The sequence below is a fragment of the Ornithorhynchus anatinus genome, chromosome 8 (genome assembly GCF_004115215.2).
Source record: "Ornithorhynchus anatinus isolate Pmale09 chromosome 8, mOrnAna1.pri.v4, whole genome shotgun sequence".
Lineage (NCBI taxonomy): Eukaryota > Metazoa > Chordata > Mammalia > Monotremata > Ornithorhynchidae > Ornithorhynchus > Ornithorhynchus anatinus.
The window spans coordinates 41,114,645-41,135,721 of NC_041735.1; the positions used below are offsets into that span (position 1 = coordinate 41,114,645).

A 21,077-nucleotide genomic window follows, 5' to 3' on the forward strand; every position below is an offset into this window, starting at 1 on the left:
AGTAGGTAAGCCAGAGGAAAAGAAACAAGTTTTTTAGCAGGGTGTCTTTACCACACAGCCTCGCCCTGATATATGCAGTGGCCACCAGTCCTGGCGCACTGTGGTGATTGTCAAGTCCTAAGTCACTCTGAGCAAGATCAGAGCAGGGAGTTCTACAGAGGAGGAAACAAGGTGGTGAAGTGAGTCTTTCCATTCTGCCAACAGGAATCAGAGTTGCCAATAAGGCCTCCCAACAGCCAGCCCTGTGTTTGGAAGGAATGTTCACCTCAACAGGAAGGAGATTAGCAACCACAGTTGAGCAATGGGTTCAAAAATACACGTTTTCTGTCCCTGAATATGTCCAATTGAGAATGCTTCTCACGCTCCTCTTCTCCCAGCCCTACCCACACTGGTTTTCTGAATTTAGATCAGGTCCTCAGGCACATTCTCACATCATAGTGTTCCAGGCAGAGGAACTTTTAGTGAGGCTCCTCTGGCCTGGCAATCTCCAGCTGGGATGATCTGTCGGCAGGCCCCCATGCCATGCCCACCCAGAACAATTACGCTGCTATTTGGCCCTGGAATTCCCTCTGGGGCAGGACAAAGAGAGGGGGCTGCCCATTAGATGTAGGAATGCTTCTTTCCACTTCTTGTGCATTTATGTGTCTCTATATATTTGTGGGAGGGCCGGGGGGGAGGGGGGGTGGGCTTTTATTTCTTTCCTCTGTTTCTCACTTCACCTCTGCTACATTTTAGCAATAGGTCTCACAAACCAACTCTCCCTGGCTATGTGCTCATTATTTGGGTGCTCTTTTTTGACTTTTAGGAGCACAAATAGTTGCTGAATTTACTGCTCAACAAGCTCTAAGTCCATGACCCTCTTGGAAAAAGCAACAACCCCAACAAAACCAAAAGCATTCAATCCCCAAGCACTGAGACCAGTGGATCCTGGAACCTGGGTTCCCCCTACACATCACTACAGCCAAAGAGAAAACACAAAACTTCCTAAATCTCTCAAGAAGGTGACCACTGGTAGACTTCCCCATAAAAGCAACAGAAGAACACTTGAGCATAGCTAAGCGGTTATTGTCTTCCCCCTTTTAATCTTGTCAAGATTGTTCGGAAACTTCCAGTTCACTAAAACATCAACTTGAATAGGGCAAAAGGCAATAGACAACTTGTATCAGCCCAACACAACATCAATACAACTATATTTAATGCTCAGTGTATAATGTTACTCTAGGTAGAAAACTCCTGTTCCCTCAAGGAATTTCTTACCTAATGAGGAAGGTGAGATTCAGACCCATATTATACTATGTGTGGGTAGAAACGGAGACAGTTTTCTGACCTCCATATTCAAAGCTTCCTCTACTGACCAAGGGATTCTATCCATAGGTGCTGTGTGGCTGAAAAAGGCTTATGCACAACTGACACCATTCTCCATTTTGTGATGAAAATGACAGTTTGTTATTGTGTTGATGATGCCTTTACTGGATCTGTTTCCAGGACACCAAACTGGGCTCCCGACAGTACTTTGAAATCTACTTCAGTGACCGTGAAGACATCTGTTCGGCCCCTCTTTCTTGCAGAGTACGCTACCCTCACACAAAAGAGCCCTGCAATAAGCAGTGTTCCTTCGTTGTGGATCTGACTATATTCCAGGACCTCATTTGTTAGTGATTTCTGTCTTTCCACTTGATGCTGAAACCCTCTAGACTGTGAGCTTGTTGTGGGCAGGGAACGTGTCTACCAATCTGCATTAGTATACTTTCCCAAGTGCTTAGTACAATGCTTTGCACATAAGTGCTCAAAGAACATCACTGATTGATTGATCATGCTCTGACACTCCTGAAACCATTCCAAAAATCTGCAAATCACAATTAGTTTCATCTACTATATTTCCTGCCAAAGCAAGCCTAGTGACCTTATTGAACATACACGTTAAAAGGAACATTTTAGTAGGATCCTGGTTATTTTATTTTTTCCAGTCCTTAAGCCTGCCCTGTCACATATTAACATGAGGAAGGGGACACTGTGCCAAGCCCCATCCTGCCTCTCTAGATATGGGGGGCTTCCACTCCTCTCAAGAAGCAAAATAAAAAAGTCAAATTAATGATGGGGCTGAAGGGAACTGAGGAGAACACTCTTTCCCTCTAAATATGTTATGTTAACCCTAATTTTGAGAGGCCAATTTTTCAAAAGAGGCTTCAACTGGAAACACAACTGCTCCCAGGTCTGCAGAGGGAATATTGAGTGCCATCACCTTCATTTCAGTTATATCCAGGTTTATGGATAAAGTCTGAATCTGCCATTTTAGAAGCCCTTATTGAAGTCTCTTTCAGAAATCCAGATCATAGGATCCCTAAAAATCTTTGAAATTTCTTGTTTACCAGATGGTGTGTACCAACAACTGTCTATCAAGAACACTGCAGTGTAGTTAGTGTTTTCTACCCAGAGTCTATGTTTTTAATTTTCTCCACCTTAACAAAAGGAATGGCTTCCCAAAGTGTTAGTGACCTTATAAAGGAAGCCTGCGGTTTAGCTTCCAGAGAGTACCCTGACACCTAGAAATCCTACACTTCGGCTTTGCATTTCCCACCACACTCCACAACAGTTGGTTGGCCTAGAGAAAAGAACGTGGGATGGAGAGTTGGGACACATGGCTTCTGGCCCCTCATTTGCCACTGGCCTTCTGCATAAACTCGGGCAAATCCTTTAACTAACCTGTGCCTTGGCCTCCTCATCTGTAACATGGGGATAATATTACCTGCCTCTTTTTTATGGTATTTGTTAAGCGCTTACTATTTCTCAATCACTCCTCTAAGTGCTGGGGTAGACACAAGTGAATTAGGCTAGACCCAGTCCCTGTCCCACATGGGGCTCACAGTCTAAGTAGGAGGGTGAATAGGAGGACTGAGGCACAGAGAAGGTAAGTGACTTGTCCAAGGTCACACAGCAAGCATTTGGCAGAGCTGGGATTAGAGCCGAGGTCCCCTGATTCTCAGGCCCACGCTCTTTCCACTAGGCCGTGCTGCTTCTCTACCTCACAGGTATTGTTGAGAAGATGTGTCGTGCAAAGGGCTGCAAAACAAAAGTGCTATTAAAAAAAAAGGACTTATATCCTCTCTGCTTCAAAGCCAAAGGTTAACTGAATATTGCCTTCTGTTAGAAAGAGAAGACACTCTGCCATGGGACCTCCTTTCCTATAAAAGAGGAAGGATTTATAGCCCATAGACCAGAACTGTGCCAATGGGATGGCAGATCAGTCACGGCAGTTCAGTCCTATAATCCTGTCTCAAACAGATCTTTATATCTTTTGTCAATAATGGTGGAGACAAAAATGATTTACTGTTTAATTGTTAAATTACCTGACAAATACCACCCCACTGCCCCTCTGATTCTTTCTCTTCCCCTTCTCTCCAGCATATCCTCTCTACTCTTTCTCACCTACATCTGCTCCTCCCTCTCCGTGTCCCAGAGTTGAACAAAAAGGGGGTCGCCCTGGATCAAAGAGTGAGGCCAAAACCATTTGAAAGGAGCCTGGCTGTTCCACTGGAACCAGCATCGTGCACATTCCAGATGGGGCCAGTGTTGGGTGGCAGTAACCACAGAGGTGAGAGAGAGTCCGCCACCAGATGCCCGAGCTGGGCCGGCGGCGGGTCCTGCCAGCTGAAAGAGTGACAGCTGCAGCTGGGGCACAGGCTGGCTTTCCCCAGCATGAGCCCAGGCCTGCACCCCCCCCCCCACCCCCGTGCTGCTCCCCTTGGCACTCCCTGCAATGCTCTTCCCCCAGGGTTGGCTGAGGAGTTGGCAACACCACTTTCAGCTGACAGCCAGCCTGACTCACTTGCCACCCAGGCCCTCAGGCAGACACAGCCTCAGGCAAGGGCATCACTGTGTTTGGGCCACATACAGATATGCCACGGAGGGGCAGCTCAGCCCCTGTGCCACTGTGCAGCCAAAAGAGAAAAAAAAGCATCCACTGGGAAATCATTCAAGCTTGAATGGGTGCACTGGAACTTAGCATCTTTATCAGAGTCCCATTCTGGACCTTCCACCTCTCCCCTTGCCTCTTTCACTGTCTCCTCTCTTCATCCTCTTTTCCCTCTCTCTCTTCCTCTCTTTCTCTCTTTGAAATGGCTAAAGAAGTAGGGTTGTTTTTTTTCCTGATGTCACATGAACGTCAGAAAAAAATGGACTGCTGCTGCCGTTCAAGCTTTTCATCAGTCAGAAGGAGAAAGATCCCCAATTCGGCTGACTTGTCTTTCACACCCAGCATGAACATGGAAACGGAGAGAAGAATGGGAACCAGGAGTCTATTTTCCCTGCGGAGACTGGCTCTTCCTACGTTAAGAAAATAAAAAGCTTCAAATCTTCAGATTCTAGATCTATCTAGTGTGCCTCAAGGGTGGGCTTTTCATTCATAAATTCCCAAAGGCCCTCTCTGTTGTTTTAGTCTCTGTTCACTCAGGAAGACTAGTGAGGGAATGACTCTTCTTCCTTCCTCCACCCCAGCTCTATCCCTGTTGGAATGTGGGAACTTCCTCCAGGTTTCCAGCCTTGCTCCAGGGTCAACTCTTTCCCTCCCCTTAGAAATGTGATCATCCCACTATCCTAATAATGTGGCCATCTGTATTTTGATGTCAATTTATTATTTTCCAAGAAGTTCAGCTAATACGTTTACTTCTGCTAACTGTCAAGGTGTCCTTGGTTTACAGGGAAAACAACATCCAAGTTGAAAGCTTTCATCTTAGCCCAGAGAGACAACAAGAAGAAACAGCCAGAGGTACTATTTTCACTTCCTCTAGATGGGAAACTGAGGCATCGCCGGTTGGAAGAGGGAATCAGAATATAATAATAATGATGATAATATTTGTTAAGGGCTTACTATGTGCCAAGCACTAAGCACTGGGGTAGATACAGGTAATCAGGTTGGACACATGATCCAAAGTTTCGCCTCTAGGCACAAGACCTGGCTTCTTCTCACAAAGGGACAAGTGAAGTCAGCTTGCGGGATAGCATAACACTTGACGGTTTTAAGAAGGGCTGTGACTATTTCCAAAGAGCCATCACTCTTCAGGAACTGCCCAACCCTCCCTTACTGGCTATTAGATGCAGCTCTGGGCCAAAACCTCTAAATCATTTCATCCCTGGCCCTCCCCAGTCTTTTTGCACTCAGACAACTACGCACCACGGGAGCTAACTGTCATATCAAGCCGGAGAGCAGGTTAAACGTCTAAGCACAAAGCAGGAGCTTATTAATCTTCTAGGGCAGGGATTGTGTCCACTTACTCTATTGTCCTCTCCCAAACACCGAATACAGTGCTGTTCACATAGTGCCCCACTGGTTAACTGTTCTAACAGGGGGCCAGCGTCCTAGGACTCGTGAGCCCCAACAGGCTTTTCTTGGAACTAACTGTGGCTGCCAAGAGGGAGCGAGGCAACTAAAAGGGGCAGGGAAAGGGATGGCAGAGAGTAGAACCCAAAGAGAGGAGCTGGGGTTCCAGGGCTTGTGGCAACCCCAGGGAAGGTCAAGTTGGGTTCTGGCAATTGGGGATGACTGGCAGGGCCGGCCCAAAGCGTTCGAGAGTCCCAGGAGGTAGGAGGTAGTGTTGGCCCTTCTCTCCTGACAGTGACCCTCTCTCCCCTCGCTGCCCTTCAGATTATTCATCTGGTTTTTGTCCAAATCACTTTGTGATCTGTCTTTTTCTCAGTGCGTCTGTCAGAATTTCCAGCCCTTGCTCTCCCTCAGCAAAATCTTCCCAGAAACCACTCCTCCTTTCCCACAGCAACCCAAGAGATGCTGATAACAAGGGTAGTGGAAAATCCGGGCTATGAATGGCATCACACTTTGAGCCGAATGCGAGGCCAATGTTTGTTGTTTTAATGAACTGAAATCAAAATGTAATGTGCTCAGACTGATTCTCCTAGCCAAGTAGGGCTTCTCTGATCCATGCCTTACCCCAGCGACTACCTCTGCTCTCATTCATGCCCATCGGTGGATTCTGACCTGTGCAAACCCAAAAAAGGGACAAAGTCTTTTCACCCAAGGCAACGGATGTTTTCAGGGAGCAAGAAGACAGGGAGACAGATGTGCTGCTCTGTCAAGGGATCGTGCCTCAAGTGGCAGGGGGAGCTAGAACACAATCCAGAGAGCTGTCTCTCCCTCCCCTCTTTTGCTAAGCACTGGCCAGGCTCCTTCTTATAACAGAAACAGCTGAAAAATAGAGTTAGCTTGTGCGTTCCTCCACCATTACAATATCATTAGGGTACAAACAAAGGAAAAGCAGTAGTAAATTGCACACTTACTTCCAGGACAGTCCATTGTTCCACAACAATAGCATCATAGCCCTGTATGGTTTTGCTCTCTTCAGTGGAAACATCTTCAAAGATGAATACTCCATCTGTCAAGCCATGGAAGGAATCTGGGAAGGGGAGGGGGGGTGAAATTTCTGTAAATTGTGTGGCAGAAGCCTTACAAGCAGCAACATTTTTCACTGCATTCATTAATAATCTCAATCAGAACATCTTTTCAGCATGTTAATTAAAGAAAGCACATGCAGCCATAGAGTCTAGCCCCATCAGAATGAATGAGACTAATTTATCTAACATTTTTGAATAATATCCTTGATTTTACAAACCCAAATTCATTGTTAGCAATCACCATACGATTTCACATCTTTACCTTCCCAAGTACCACATAAATATGCACTGGGGAAAACTTGACCTAGCCACAGTGGTCACTTTAGGCCAGCCTCTTTTTTGGAAACGTGGTCAAGGATGATTTCTCTTTTGGGAGGCATTTGCCCAAGTTATTCGGAAATGCACCAATGGCTTGGACACTTGGGAAAACTCTTGAAGCAGTTACTGTCAGGCAGGCTGAAATCCAGACCATATGGCATATGGTGCACATGCAGACTTCCTTGGGATTTTCTCAGATTATAAGAAGTCTTTCAAAATTTCTTTCCCCATTGTTTGAACCACGCTTTAAGCCAGTGAGCTAGGTACTAAGTTACTGTGCAAGATTAAAGACTTCAAATTAAAAACCTCTAACATTTGCATAACCATTCAAAAGCTATTTTTATGGTGTGCCACAGTCTTCATTTTCATTGCTTAAGAGACACACTTTTCAGTTTAGCTCTCATCAAACTGCTCTTAAATGCCAGTATTTCATAGGGGTAATGGAACTATTCTAATACTGACAAACCATGGGTTTTTAAATGGTTTTAATTTTAAGTAAAACACAAGTCACACATTGACATGTCTTTTTTTCCCTTTAAGATAGAGTTAGCCATCTAGAATCAATTGATAACTCTGGGAACAGAGAGCTTCTTAAAGTAAAGGGATGATTAAGTGGATATGCTTGACTATCAAAAAGGAGTATGTTCAGGTCTCTTGAAATTAATGTTTGTTCCAAGTCCAGAATCAATTGAAAAGGACTGTTGGCTTTTCAATGAAATCCAAAGGATGAATCACTTTTGAATTCTCAAGAGCTCAACTTCATTTCCTTCTCAAAACTGTCCTCCTTCCCTCATAGCCAGTCCCGAGAGACATCTTGGAAGGCATCTCTGGCCATTCCAATGCATTCAGCAACTCCTGCTTTCATCTCACTTGGCTTTTGAGAAATGGAATCTTGTGATCTTTCTTTCCACACTCCAGCTTACGGTCTGAGATGCATATTAGGGCCTGGAGCCAGTTTTACGATTAACCTCAACTCTCCTCAACTGCAGTCCTGTGCCAGGCACACATGGGGTGTTTGAAAATTCTTTGAAGACAATGATGATGTTACTATAATCAATCAATGGCATTTATTGAGTACCAACTGCATGCAGAGCACTGTACTAAGCGCTTGGGAAAGTACAATAAAAGGGTTGGTAGGTGTGATCCTTGTTCAGAAGAAGCTGATGGTCTATGGGATGATAACTTGAACTACGCAAGAGATTCTCACCTGGATTTTAAGGTTTTGAAATCATTTCTGACTTTCAGGTTACTCCTTGAGTCACAGGGTGAATAGAAAGTATAGATCAATCATTTCTGAGTTACTTACAGGGCTATTCTTGGGAAGAGAAGTCTTGGCAAATATTTGTCATATCCGGACACCCTCCTCAATACAACCAAAGTACAGTATTCTTTCATAAAAGAGCATACCTGAAGTTACATCACTGCTGCCCTATCATGTTTCATTTTTGTTTGCTGATGGGACACTACGCTGACAAGAGGTCTTAAACATAGCTCTGCTTCTCCTGCTTTCGCTGACATCTTGCCCTAAGGGTTTGCTGTAGGCCTTCTGCAGAGACACATCATTTCAGTAATCACGGAAGCAGATTAAAAATCTGGGGCTAAACACAAACCCTTATTGCAAACAGGGTAAATCTGACAAATTTTTGCATAAACCTTAATCTCCAATAGGTCTTTAAAAAAACCATCATGAAGTTCTGGATAGCAGTAACAGGAACACAGAAGAGTACTATGTTGACAGATAGCATTTGAAGACACTTTATATGACTCCCTTAGGACTTACTATACCCTGAGCAAAACCCTCTGAAAACACTTAGTAAAGAGACTTTAGTGTCATTCAGTAATTATGCTCATATCCCTTCCCAGGATGGGAAAGAAGGTGGCATCTGTAAGTTCAAGGACATTTTGGTTTGAAAATGTACAAATCCAGCAATCTTTTGTTTACCTACACTGCTGACACCTCTAGAGATGAGTTAAAAGCAGGCAGTCCTGAAATATCCTTCTCGATCAATATATCTCAATGACCGGAGGGTGAGTTCATTCAGTAGTATTTATTGAGTGCTTACTATGTGCAGAGCACTGTACTAAGCGCTTGGAATGTACAATTGGGCAACAGATAGAGACAATTCCTGCCCTTTGACGTGCTTACAGTCTAAGCTTCCATGGGGGAATGGAAAGACAACCCCTTTGGAAAAAAGGCAAGAAGGGATTTCTCCTAGCTGTGAATTGCTACATCACTCCCAGCCCTGCAATCACGGCCTTGTTCCTCTGCCAACCAAACTGACACTTCTCCCATGTTTTTTGGGTAGGGTCCATTGTCAAGAAGAGTTATTTAGATTTCACACTGCTGATGCATTACATGCATATATTTAATTGGCGAATACTAAAGATGTGCTGAACAGCTGTCAACAACTGGCCCACCTGCAGCAGGGAAACATCAGTGAACCCTTTACCATAGCTATTAAGTAGACACTTGTTTTTGCCTGTCTCTAATCCCTTTTCCTTATTACTTTTGGGGTTCAGACAACTTCCTTATTATGTGCACACATTTATGGATAAATAGGCATTATTTTTTAAAGTGAAGGCTCAAAACACAAAAGGTTAAATCACCCCTCTATCTATAGAAAATGTTCCATTATCACTGCATTTTTTATTAAGGTAAAGATGTTCCCCCACTGTGCACAGAAAGCTATTTGCACTGGTTTTGTATAAATATTTGATGCTGTTCTTTTGGCAAAATGCCACTTTGACGTTCCATGCTTACGATTTACAAGAAGGATGTGGGAAAAGGAGATTTCCCATTTTATCTTCAAAGGTAGTCTACCAGGTAGCCACTCTTGCTATGAAGTCTTTGAAATACTGAGACAACCATCTATAAGACTAACCATTTTGCTCACCTTTATGTTATTGTTCTTCTCCAAAGCAAATCCCTGGGGATATGTGTGATATGATTAGTGGGCGGTACGTATGGCTCTTAGGATTCCTTGACTTACAGTTTGCTACTAACTTTAAAAAAACAGGTGAATTCAATCCAAATACTTACACTGTAGTGCAAGGCCTAAATTCACCATAACCAGGATTTTCTTCACTATTTTATTTCCTTCTCATCCCATTTACAACTGCTGCCAAAACGGAAAGGGATTCCCACAGGGCAAGGACAAGTTAGTGCACTTAGGGACAGATGAAAAACTACTCAAGTACAGGTTCGAGGAGAAATATCCAGGCCCACAAATACAAGAGAAAACAACTAAGTCAGTCACAGTTGATGAGAAGCTGAATGTGAATTGCTAACACACTGGAGTGTTTAAAAAGCCAAGGCAGCTTGGGGCTTATTAATAAGCGTGTAACGTGCAGCAGTCAGAAGGAATCTTTCTGCTCTCTCCCGCACAGATCAGACCCTCATTAAGCTTCTATGCTCAGGTTTGGTCATCACACTAAACAAAGGAAGGAAGAACTAGAAGGGGCTCAAGAAGAGAAATAAACATGGTTATAGGTCCTATAAAGAACAGAATTGATGTTGTTTAGGCTGGACCAGGGAAGGCAAAGGCAGGGTGTGTTGGGAAGGATAACACAACCTTTTTCAAGTACAAGAAGGGTTTTTGTGGGGATTTTGCTCATCAACTGTTCTCCATGATGCCTGAGGACTAATTAAGAGGAAAGTAACAAATTCAAATGAGAGAGATTTTGGTGGGACTGACAGGTGATAAAAATACTGGGACTGTATCTAAGAGAGACTGAGAATTCTCCATCCTTGAAGATCATGAGAAGGATAAACATTCACCTCTCTTGAAGTGTTCAGTCATTCACCTACTTGGAGACAGTGAGGGTGGCTCTAAAGCTTACTTTTTATGTACCTATGTCCTACTGTTCACTGATTGAGCTGGAGAAGAGTGACCTGGGGAAAGGATAAAAACCACCTATGAGTGTGTACATGACTGAAAAGGCCAATGAGGGACCCACAGTCTTGGTTGCATAGTGCACATAAAAAGGCTATCCCTTTTGTGTTGTCATGTTTGATAGCTGCAGTGCCTAAGCACTGTTCGCTCTATTGTCTCTGACTGCAAGTATGGTTAATGTTGAATTCCTGTGGATGGTACACACTGTCTTTCAGTAATTCTCTGGTTAGTCTATTTATGTTTATAAGTGCCTTTGGTGTGTGTGTACATATATATATGTGTGTGTGTATATATATAAATGCATATATGTGTGTATATATACACATGTATACATATATATATTTATAATTCAGGAATCATATGTATTATATGTATATTCTAGAATTACCTTTCATGTTTATTTCCCATCTTAATTCCTGAATTATAAATAGTACAAGTAATATTTACTAAGTGCCTATTGTGTGCAAAGCACTGTTCTAAGGGCTGGGAAAAAAAATCCAGAGGTGTGAATTAGACACAGACATGGCAACAAAGTGGGGCCAGCAAAACCGAGAGGGGAATTAATGACAGGCACATAAGGAAAAATAAAACACTGAAAACACATAAATAACCTTAGAGATAAGGACAGTGATAAACACAATAAGACAAATACAATTCTGCAGCTAGAGGAGCACAGTTTCAGATTCCTCACGGATCTGAATCCAATATTCATAACAGTTAACCACTGCCACAGGCACAGCCTTCCCAATGCTCAACATGTGGAGAAGGAATTCAAATTTTAAAAATTCATGACTCATATTAAGGTAAAACTGCAATTGTGAAAATGAAACACCATTTATCCCATCCACGATGCACATTTGCACATATCCTTATACACTCCGATTCCTCAATCTATAATTTATTTTAATGGTTGTCTCCTCCTCTAGACTGTAAACTCCTCGTGGATAGGGAACATAACTACCAATTCTGCTGAACTGTATTCTCCCAAGCACCTATGACAGTGCTCTGCACACAATGAGTGCTCAAAAAATACCATTAATTGATTAGAATTTTCATATCGGCTTGCACAGATCGAATCCATGAGACAATCCAGCGATCTCTAGTCTACACCAGCTTTTACAATAACTTGAGGCAAACATGCGACCATCCTGGAGTCACTTGGTTCTTACTAGGGAGAAAATGAAAGAAAAACCTCTGCTTAAAATGAAAACCACCTCTCACACCACTAACCACCTTCAGACTGAGATTGTACCATGTACATTTCTCAGTACAACTGCTAAATTAAAAACCTTGAACAACAGAAATTCATATCTTTATAAAGAACCAATGGTCTAATCAAAGAAATCTTTACTCATAGGTAGTAAAACTGTGAGTGTTCCTTCACTCTTTGGGGAAACACCCTGGAGTTTAAATGTGAATTTACAGATCATCAACATTTTAAGAACTGGTGGAGGCTTCAAATCGACCACTACATAGGTCAAATTTATTTGCCAGGACACTGTTCTCAAGGAATTATGTTTCATGGCAGTGTTATGTTATAAACTTTTTTCTGGTTGATAGTTATTTTAGTTCTAGGAAACAATCATCCACCTATACTTTTTGCCCTGTCCTTTGCCAACTAAGGGGGCAGGCAGTAGCTGCCTTGATCTTGTCTCTTGTGAAAATTGTCATCATTATCTTTTTCTTGTGAAATTTCAATGTTTCCTCCTAAAGAGGTTTAGTAACAGTTTTCAATCCATTATTAACTGTCAATTGTGTGTTCAACAGTCAATAAGGCTATGCCAATCCCATAGCCTTAATGAAGACACATCTCCTCCAAGAGGCTTTCCCTGACTAAATCCTAATTTCTTCTTCTCCCATTCCCTTCTGCATCACCCTTACATTTGGATTTGTTCCCTTTATTCACTCCTCCCTCAGGCCCACAGCTCTTACAGATCCTTAACATTTATTTATATTGACTTCTGTCTCCCTCTCAGACTAAAAGCTCTTCGTGGGCAGGGAACATATCTACCAACAGTTACATTATACTCTTCCAAGCGCTTATAACACTCAGTGCTCTGCACAAATTATTCAATAAATTTGACTGATTGACAGTTATAGTATGGAGTGGTCCAGTCCTCTCCTAAAGCCTTGGATGCTATATATTCAGTTTCACAGGCAGTGAAGCATGTTTCTGAGTTTTCTAACCCAAAGTGGGCCAAACTAACATCAAAGGGCTCTGGGCCCCTGAGTGGGTGTGAGGGGTGACTGAACAGTCATTGCTGTTCATGGCTTAGGGGCAGGAGCCATGGGTTCAGAGCAGATGAATGTCAACAAATCAACAATAAAAAAGACTTTGAAGAGGTTGCTGAACATAGGGTATTGGGGCATGCTATCTTTCTACCATTTTCATCTGTGTTCTCATTCATAATTTTTGAAGTGCAGCAGCAGCCCTATTTAGATGTGATGGGAGGAGGTGACGCGAATGATGCCTAAGAGATGCATATGGCTATCTATTTATATCAGATAATTTTTTGGAGTTGTCATCATAAAATATGAAAAAAAAGAAACCACCTCATTTTGTGTATTCTGAATTATGTTAGTAGCACTGAAAAATTCACAAGAGTCTCAGAACTGAACTCCCAAATGGCAGGGGTCTGTAGGTTCTGTACAGTGTCTAGCACACTGTGGGTGCTGTGAACAAATGATATTAATGAGGGGCTCAAAGTCCCTGCCTACATTTTAATTAATGTTGGTATTTAAGCGCTTACTATGTGCAGAGCACTGTTCTAAGCGCTGGGGTAGACACAGGGGAATCAGGTTGTCCCAGGTGGGGCTCACATTCTTAATACCCATTTTACAGATGAGGTAACTGAGGCACAGAGGTTAAGTGATTTGCCCACAGTCACACAGCTGACAAGTGGCAGAGCCGTGATTCGAACCCATGACCTATGACTCCAAAGCCCGTGCTCTTTCCACTGAGCCACGCTGCTTCTCATTTTAGAAAAATGAGCCTTATCTGGGTGGCCAATTCATTCACAAGCATCATCTGTTTATTCTAAGCTGTGAACCAGTATTTTCAGGGATTGTTTCAGTGCTTTCGAAAGTAGTTTACAAGTGTGATGTTGACTCCTGCCCTTGCTATTCCTTGCAACAGAAAACTGCTACACAAATGCACCTCTGTGCTGTCAATGCCCCCTGCTAAGTTGTCCTGCGATCAACCAATTTGACGGGTGTTGCACTTACCAGAGGAACTCTGTTGGTAGGCAGCAGACCAAAGTAACACCTGCTGGTATCCTATCTCCGTAGCTGGGAAATGTGTGTGTCTGTGTGTGTGTGTGTGTGAGGGGTGTGTAACACCACTCGCCTTAAGCCATTCTCTTTTTTCTATAACTTCAAAGCAGTTTCCTCCTCCACATCTTTCCCTTTGCCCTTCCTCTCTCTGCCTCCTAAGAGATAAAAGCCCTCAAGGCCACTCCACCCAGGTAGCCGTGCCCGGCTCAAGTGGCAGGAGGAGGCCCTCAAAACACATACACTCCAGTGCAGCCCATGAGATTAGAGGAACCAGGTGGTTTAATTTACTTGTCTGCTTTCCATTCCAGGGTGCTGCTCCTGCTACTTCAAACTGTAATAGTGTCTACAAACAATTTGCACTTACAGAATGGCAGGCTCCCAGGGGGTAATTAACAGAAAGACAGAATAATCTTTCTTAAAAGCTTTCGAGGCAACACAGACCCTTACTCCCAGAAATAAAACTGAATTGGTCACATCTTTCAGTTTCTTCAAAAGGCGCCCGTGTAACGAAGGGGTTCGTAAGGGGCTGGGTTCATACTTGAGTGAGAGTTCTCTGGAATGTGCTAATTGGAAAAAAAATGCAAAGTATTTGTCAACTGAAAGGGGGATTTGCTGGTGCCCACTCCACTCTGAAGACACCCACTGATCTCTGCCTGGGGAAGAAAAACGTAGAGGAAAAAGCCACACAAAAATGCTTGGCATAAATTCCATACCATTTACCATTCCAAGATAAAAGACAGCGTTCACCAGCACGCCTCCTTTCCGAAAGTGGTCGCTCATATGCTCCAGCCAATTGGCATCCAGGCTGCTGACGGTCTGCCCATTCTTGGAGACTCTGAGGGGAATGGAGACCGTGTAGTACTGGCGGCACTTCTGCTGACTCTTGGGCTTGTTAAAGATGGTGAACAGCTCCAGCTCTGTAGGTATTTAAAAAGAAGGGAAAAGATTATACAACCAAGGACAACTCTTTAGCTTAGTTCAGCGGGGCTTTGTAGGGAATTTAAATGGGCTTCAATACTACACCAAGACCGCAGATAATAAAATGTCACACCTGCCAAGTACGTACATGTGCATAGGTATGGGCCAACCTGCTGAATCTGGGATTTTCTGAACAGTTTTTCCTTTGTGGATTAGTTGGTAGGTGTGAGTGTGTGTGTATGTAAGCATTCAGTACAGTGCCCGGCACAGAGTAAAAGCTTAACAAATACCGTAATTTATATTATGTGTGTGTATATATATATATATATATCGCAAGAGGAAGCTACTGGTCAACTACTTCTAGTTAAATACAAGGACAAGGTCTTTGTCTTATTCCCACTTGCTTAATCTTTTCCAGTGCTTAGTTTAATGCTCTGTACACATTAGCACTGCTACTATTTTGACCTGCACTGACAGATCTTGGGGCAAGAGGTGCATTCTTGAAAAACAAAGGCAGATAAAGTAAGGAAACCGCTGGGCACCAAAAACATTGCTCTGATTCCAGGAACACTTTACATTCCTGAAGAGTTTTAAGCTACAATTTTTTTCCAGTCTTTAACAGTACCCACATCATATAAGAAATGCATACTTAAAATGAGAAAATAAGTGTGTTCCAGTAAATGAATACTACTGATTGGAGTGGCAAGTCAACTCATGATCAAAAAAGGTTGGAGGGCAGGGTATAGTGTTAGCTGAAGAACTGGGCTTTTCATTATTTCAAAATAGCTCAGTTCTTCAGGAATCAAGCATCACCGCTATCAGGCAGCCGCTGGGGGCTGTGATACGTGCTTCGGGGCAGGAGTTAGCAACTCGGATCTCTGACATGGAATACCTGGAATTACAATCAAAGTTCCATGGTCTATTTTTATAAAGTCCATTTAGTTCAAGTAACCAGGTTGCTCTTCTTTAGGGCCTTTATTGTACAAGCTGTCTGCTTTATGCTTTGCAGTCCAAAAATATCCATCTGACTAATAAGAAGAATTCCCCACCCTTTCAGGCAAAGAAAGTGTTTTTAAAGTTTCCAAACAATAGCTTCCATTAGCAGAGAGGGGTAACACAGGTACCCGACAGCTGACTTCAATAGTCCAGGTCAGGACTGTGCTCTTAATGCAGATTACAGTAACAACATCACCATTGGGAATTTGCACCTGCAAACAGCAGACGTATACACAGGGTTTTGTGTTGGATCTTTGAAAGAGTGTGGCAGTGTCCTACTGAATAGAGCACAGGACTGGGAATCAGAGGGACCTGGGTTCTAATCCCGGTGCTGCCACTTGTCTGCTGTGTGACCTTGGGCAGGTCACTTCAATTTACTATGCCTCAGTTACTTCAATTGGGACATGGGCTGTATCCAAACTGATTAGCTTGTATCTACCCTAGCACTCGGTACAATGCCTGGCACTTAGTAAGTACGGAACAGATATCATAAAAAAACCCAACAACCACCAACAATCCCCAAGCAACCCGCTCCTATCCCTGCCCCTAATACTTGGAGGAGGTCTTCAGCAGCAAGAATATTCCCTGGGCAAAATACACAAAAGGTGAAATAGTTATTAACCTTCAAAATCCCACACCTTTGGCATTATTTGCTTGGCTTAACAGAATACCTCATTCTTTAGCTTTGGATCTCCAAAGGGACACCCTTGATTAATTCAAGGAGAATGTGTTCTTGGGAATTACCAAATTGCTCTCTTTGAATGGAAATGGTTAGAATTGCCCAAAGATTGAAAGACAAAGTAAAGAGTGGATGGTAAACAAGGGAGGCACAAGATATAAAGGGATGGGGAGAGGGAGGTAAGGAATGAAGGAAAACAAGGAAGGATTAAAGGAAGGATGAAGGAAGAGAAGGGGAAACTTTTCAATACAAGTTTTGTCAACTTACCAAATGAAAACTGGCTGAGGTGAATGCAAAAAGTAATCAAAAAGTAAAAATATAAGAAGGATACCAAGAATCAAATAAAGCGGAAATTGTGAAGGGCAAAAACATAATCATAAATGATATTAATAAAATACAGAATGAGTGTCAGCATATATAGTACAACACATGAATCTCTTCCTCAAATGTAACAGAGCAGGAAAAGAGGAAAGTCCAAAAGACGCTAAGAGAAATGGAGGGTGATGGAAGGAGGTAAAAACTGTCAGGAAAGGTTTGTACTGCTGAAAATTAAAATGTGTTTGTTCCTTTAGTCCTCACAAGGGAGAATGGAGGACGAATGCCAGAGACAGAAATAAATTTTCCAGAGAGGAAAAGGAAATGCCGCAGGAATTCAGTGTCTCAGAAGCACCAGGAGAAGTGAAATACTGGAGAAATACAGCTTCTAAAATCCCTTCATTCAATTGCCTGCTTCATCACCCACCTTTCCCATCTTGGATGGGAGCCAAGAGAAATCATCCCAAAAAAGAGAGTCTCTGCTGAGAAGTTATGTTATCTCCCTGACCCACACATTACACAGAAAGGGCAGAGATCAGGGTGAATTAAAACCTAACAGAAATGTAACCCATTATGCAAAAGGACAAGAAAATTAAGATTTGCAACACGTGGAGAATAAACGCCTATGGAAGGGCTGCTGCCATGTCCAGGAGCTGGGTGTACCTGGCTGAGCTGGGACAGAGGGTTAGAAACGGAGGAATAAACTTCAGCTGAGAAAGGGTTGGTTCCCAGGGGGTTCAAGGATGTTTTCCATGACTCCATTTACAGTAAACACCTAACCCCAAATGCAAAAATACAAAGTAACTAGAGGGAGAAGTATTTGCTAAAATCTGGCTGAAATGGGGAGGAAACAAGGGTATGATATACATGGGCTCATGCAAGGCATTTCAGAGGAATTTGGAATTGGAGAAGAGGTAAGCCCCACCTTCTACAGCCATTTTGGCCGTTACTAGCTTTGGCAAACACTGCCTTGGTAATCCTTGGCTAAAAATATTTATTGGCCCCTTGTGCTCCTCCATCTTTTCCATACAATTGCTAGATGATGTACCTAGATAAGGGGGAGGTGAAGGAACAGAGAAGGAATGGGGAGGGACTTCAGGAAAGGGGGGCAGAAGGAGGGGAAGTGAATTGTCCCTGTGGAGTTTCTGAAAATCATGCTGCCATGACTGCTTCTTTAGCTTCCTAGGGGCACACCTGGAAGAAACAGGAGGAGTGAAAACACTTATACCTCCTCAGGGAGCCCTGAAATGAGGTAGAGCTGGAAGCAGAGCAGCCGACAGTGGAAGGCAGGCAGGAGCCACAGGGAAAGAGGAAAATCTCCGGGCAAAGAAGATCAAAAACACATCTAGGAACAAGGCTCCAAGAGCAATTAGGAACCGACTGAAGGTTCCTTGGGCTTGTCCCGTAGGCTTCCAGCCTGCTGGGCTACAGGCAGTCTGGCAGGGCACCAGAAGGGCTGGCCCAGGAGAAAAATTCTGAATTGTTGAGAGGAAAGTAGTGGGTCTGTAAATGCTGGAGATAAAGGGGGTGGAGGGGCCTGCGTGTGTCCATATGTGTCTGTGTGTAGGCATATCACTCTTTGAGAAAGAAGCAGAACAGGTTTGAAGTCTGGGGCTCCTTTCTGGAAGTGGCATCCAAGACAATAATAATAATTCCAGTATTTGTTAAATGCTTACTGTGTGCCAGGCACTGAATGGCTATGCACCTAAGGCCCCCTAGTGTCAAAGGGGACACTTGGGCCCTTGTCCAACGACCCCACCGAGTCCTGAGGGACCCAGGCCATCTTGACTGACGCCCTGCAGCCATAAGCCACTTTGGGGAATTCCAGAGCCAGGCTCAGCACTATGAGAATAGCATCAGAAGTTCTTTATCCTTTTTGCAACTCCGGGTTGGGAGAGTAAAACCAATATCCCTCCTAGCCTCCTCCTGCTAATCACAGATTCACCTGCAGGGGTTCTCCCTAGCTGAATGGGAGCCCGGGATGGCCTGTGGTGGCCCCGGAAGGCTGTACCTGCGGAGGTATTATCCTCTAGTCATCAATTTGGTCTTGATTACATCCGAATTGTACATTCCAAGTGCTTAGTACAGTGCTCTGCACATAGTAAGTGCTCAATAAATACTATTGAATGAATGAATGAATAAGAGCCCAGACCTGGATTTTTTGGGGGGTAGACTTAAGAAGTAGGGGATGAGAAATGTGTCCTAAATTGATGCAGGAAGAAGGGGTTACAATTACCTTCTGAGGAGTAGACAGAGGGAAGAGCACAAAAGCCCTTCCCTAGAAAATGTTCAAAACATATAGTATGATATAGCAGATGTACAAGAATGAAATCGGGCCTAATTAGTCATCAAGCCCAATGTCTTAATCTGGGCTTTTGCCTGATTAAAACATATTCTCATCTATAGGATTCACCAGAATTTGCACTTCCCTTTTCCTCCCCCAGACCCATTGAGGCGACAGAACCTTACTTGCCCTGTTATTGAGATCTGCTCTGAAATTTCCTGGGGTGAGCAAGAGTTCCAGTCAGCCTTGCAAATGAGCTCAAAGAATTTCCCAGCCACCAGGACACATTATGAGCCCATGCTTCTCCAGAAAATACCAGAAAGTAGGCCAGGTCAAAACAACATTCTCTTTTCTCCTCCCAAGAAATACTCACCCTTGGTTGAATGACTATTTGCAAAGTTGCTCTAAATACCCCTAGTTCTGCCACTGTGCATATTTTCACAGTTATAGAATGCTGTTAGTGGATTAAGGAAAGGTCTTGAAACAAGGTACATCCATCTGGATAGAACGCAACTATGATATCAGAAGAGTTGACTGCCTGCAGTGGTGTTGGTGAAGGTTTGAGTTTTTCTTAATGCAAGTATTGCAAGTATTGTTAGGAGCATAACCGTACATTATAGGAGAATTGAGTGTAGTATGAATTTCTCTAACTCCAGTTGGATTTGAACCTGGATCTCCTCCCTTGGCCCTCAGGCACCCATTTTGCGGGTCTGGCCCCAACTCTCAGACCTGCCTTCTTTTTTTAAAAAAATGGTATTTGTTAAGTGCTTACTATGTGCCCGGCACTATTTTAAATGCTGGATATATAAAAGGTAATCAGTTTGGGCACAGTCCAGGTCCCACATGGGGCTCACAGAGAAATGAAGTGACTCCCAGAGTCACACAGCAGACAGGTGGAGGAGTCAGGACTAGAACCCAGGCCCATGTTCTATCCAATAGATCACACTGCCCTCTGGCAGCAAGCTTGAGCCACAAGACAGCTCAGGGAAGGAGCTGTGGTGTATGCTGGGTAAGGCAAGTGGGACAAATGCAGGAAAGGGCACAGTAGGAAAAAACCATTCCTTGGTTTCAGTAGCTCTATTCATTCTCTGCCACCTCAAGCTAAGCAAGCTGGACATAATTCAGCTTCCACTAAGCAATCCGATTCTCTTCTGGAGCCCAGCTGGTTCCCTGCATCCCTGTCAAAAAGGTAAAATTATTTGAAACTGATGTGACGACTGATCAAGAAATCAAAATCAGTTGCTCACCTGAGCCCACTGACTTCCAACTTGGTATTTCTTGATCCCTGACTATCAAATTAATAAGGTTTATCTGAGCCTCTTACTTTACTCTCTTACAACTGAACCACCTCTAAGCAGCCTGAAGTTCTCTTAAGAGAAATGATGCACCTTCTCCCCCTTGCAGTATCACTTCCTATTTCTTAAGAAGGTGTGGAAACTACCGGAAAAATATCAACTTCTATTGAACCCGGTCAGAGGTCTCGGCGCTGACATACTCACTTCCAGCAAGTGGCTCTGCACACATTCCTGACATGTCACCTTCTCGCTTGTCTGGTGTTTTTCTCAGATCCTGTGAGACACTCAGGCTTTTGTCCTGAAATTCTTCTCCGTCACCCACTCCAGAGGGTAAGCTCAGTTGCTCAGCTGCTGGCCCTTTCTCTCTCTGCTCTTCGCTGGTCTCTGGGTGCCGTTGAGTGTCTGCGTCTCTCAGGGCTGGCGGATCTCCTAGGGGGAGACTGTGCGTGGCCCCTGAATTCCCGTTACCCAGGGATGCCCGATCCTCACAGAGGCCTGACCCATTTTCCTCATCTCTCGTCTCCACAGAGTTGTTTCCAGGGATGGTGACAACACCGCCATCCGTAGTCTTCACCTGGGAGCTATAATGAGGTATCACGCCTACAAATTTCAGGCCCCGACTGGCTGCATCTTGGATCTATGAGTCAAATGAGCAAATGGAAAGAAACCAATCTGTTAAAGAGTAGGAATAAAACCTGTGCCAG

The 21,077-nt window shown here is 43.6% G+C and overlaps 1 protein-coding gene across 9 annotated transcripts in view; it reads right to left on the reverse strand.

The window, feature by feature from the left end:
- The window catches only part of RFTN1 (raftlin, lipid raft linker 1), a 163,645-nt gene that overhangs the window by 21,863 nt on the left and 120,705 nt on the right, over nucleotides 1-21,077 (reverse strand). For all 9 annotated transcript variants that reach the window (XM_029070774.1, XM_029070775.2, XM_029070772.1 and 6 more), the window contains exons 5-7: nucleotides 20,578-21,010; nucleotides 14,600-14,803; nucleotides 6,289-6,404 (exon numbers count right to left, since the gene is read on the reverse strand). In XM_029070774.1, coding sequence (XP_028926607.1) covers nucleotides 6,289-6,404; nucleotides 14,600-14,803; nucleotides 20,578-21,010 — 753 coding nt within the window. The remainder of the gene's footprint in view (nucleotides 1-6,288; nucleotides 6,405-14,599; nucleotides 14,804-20,577; nucleotides 21,011-21,077) is intronic.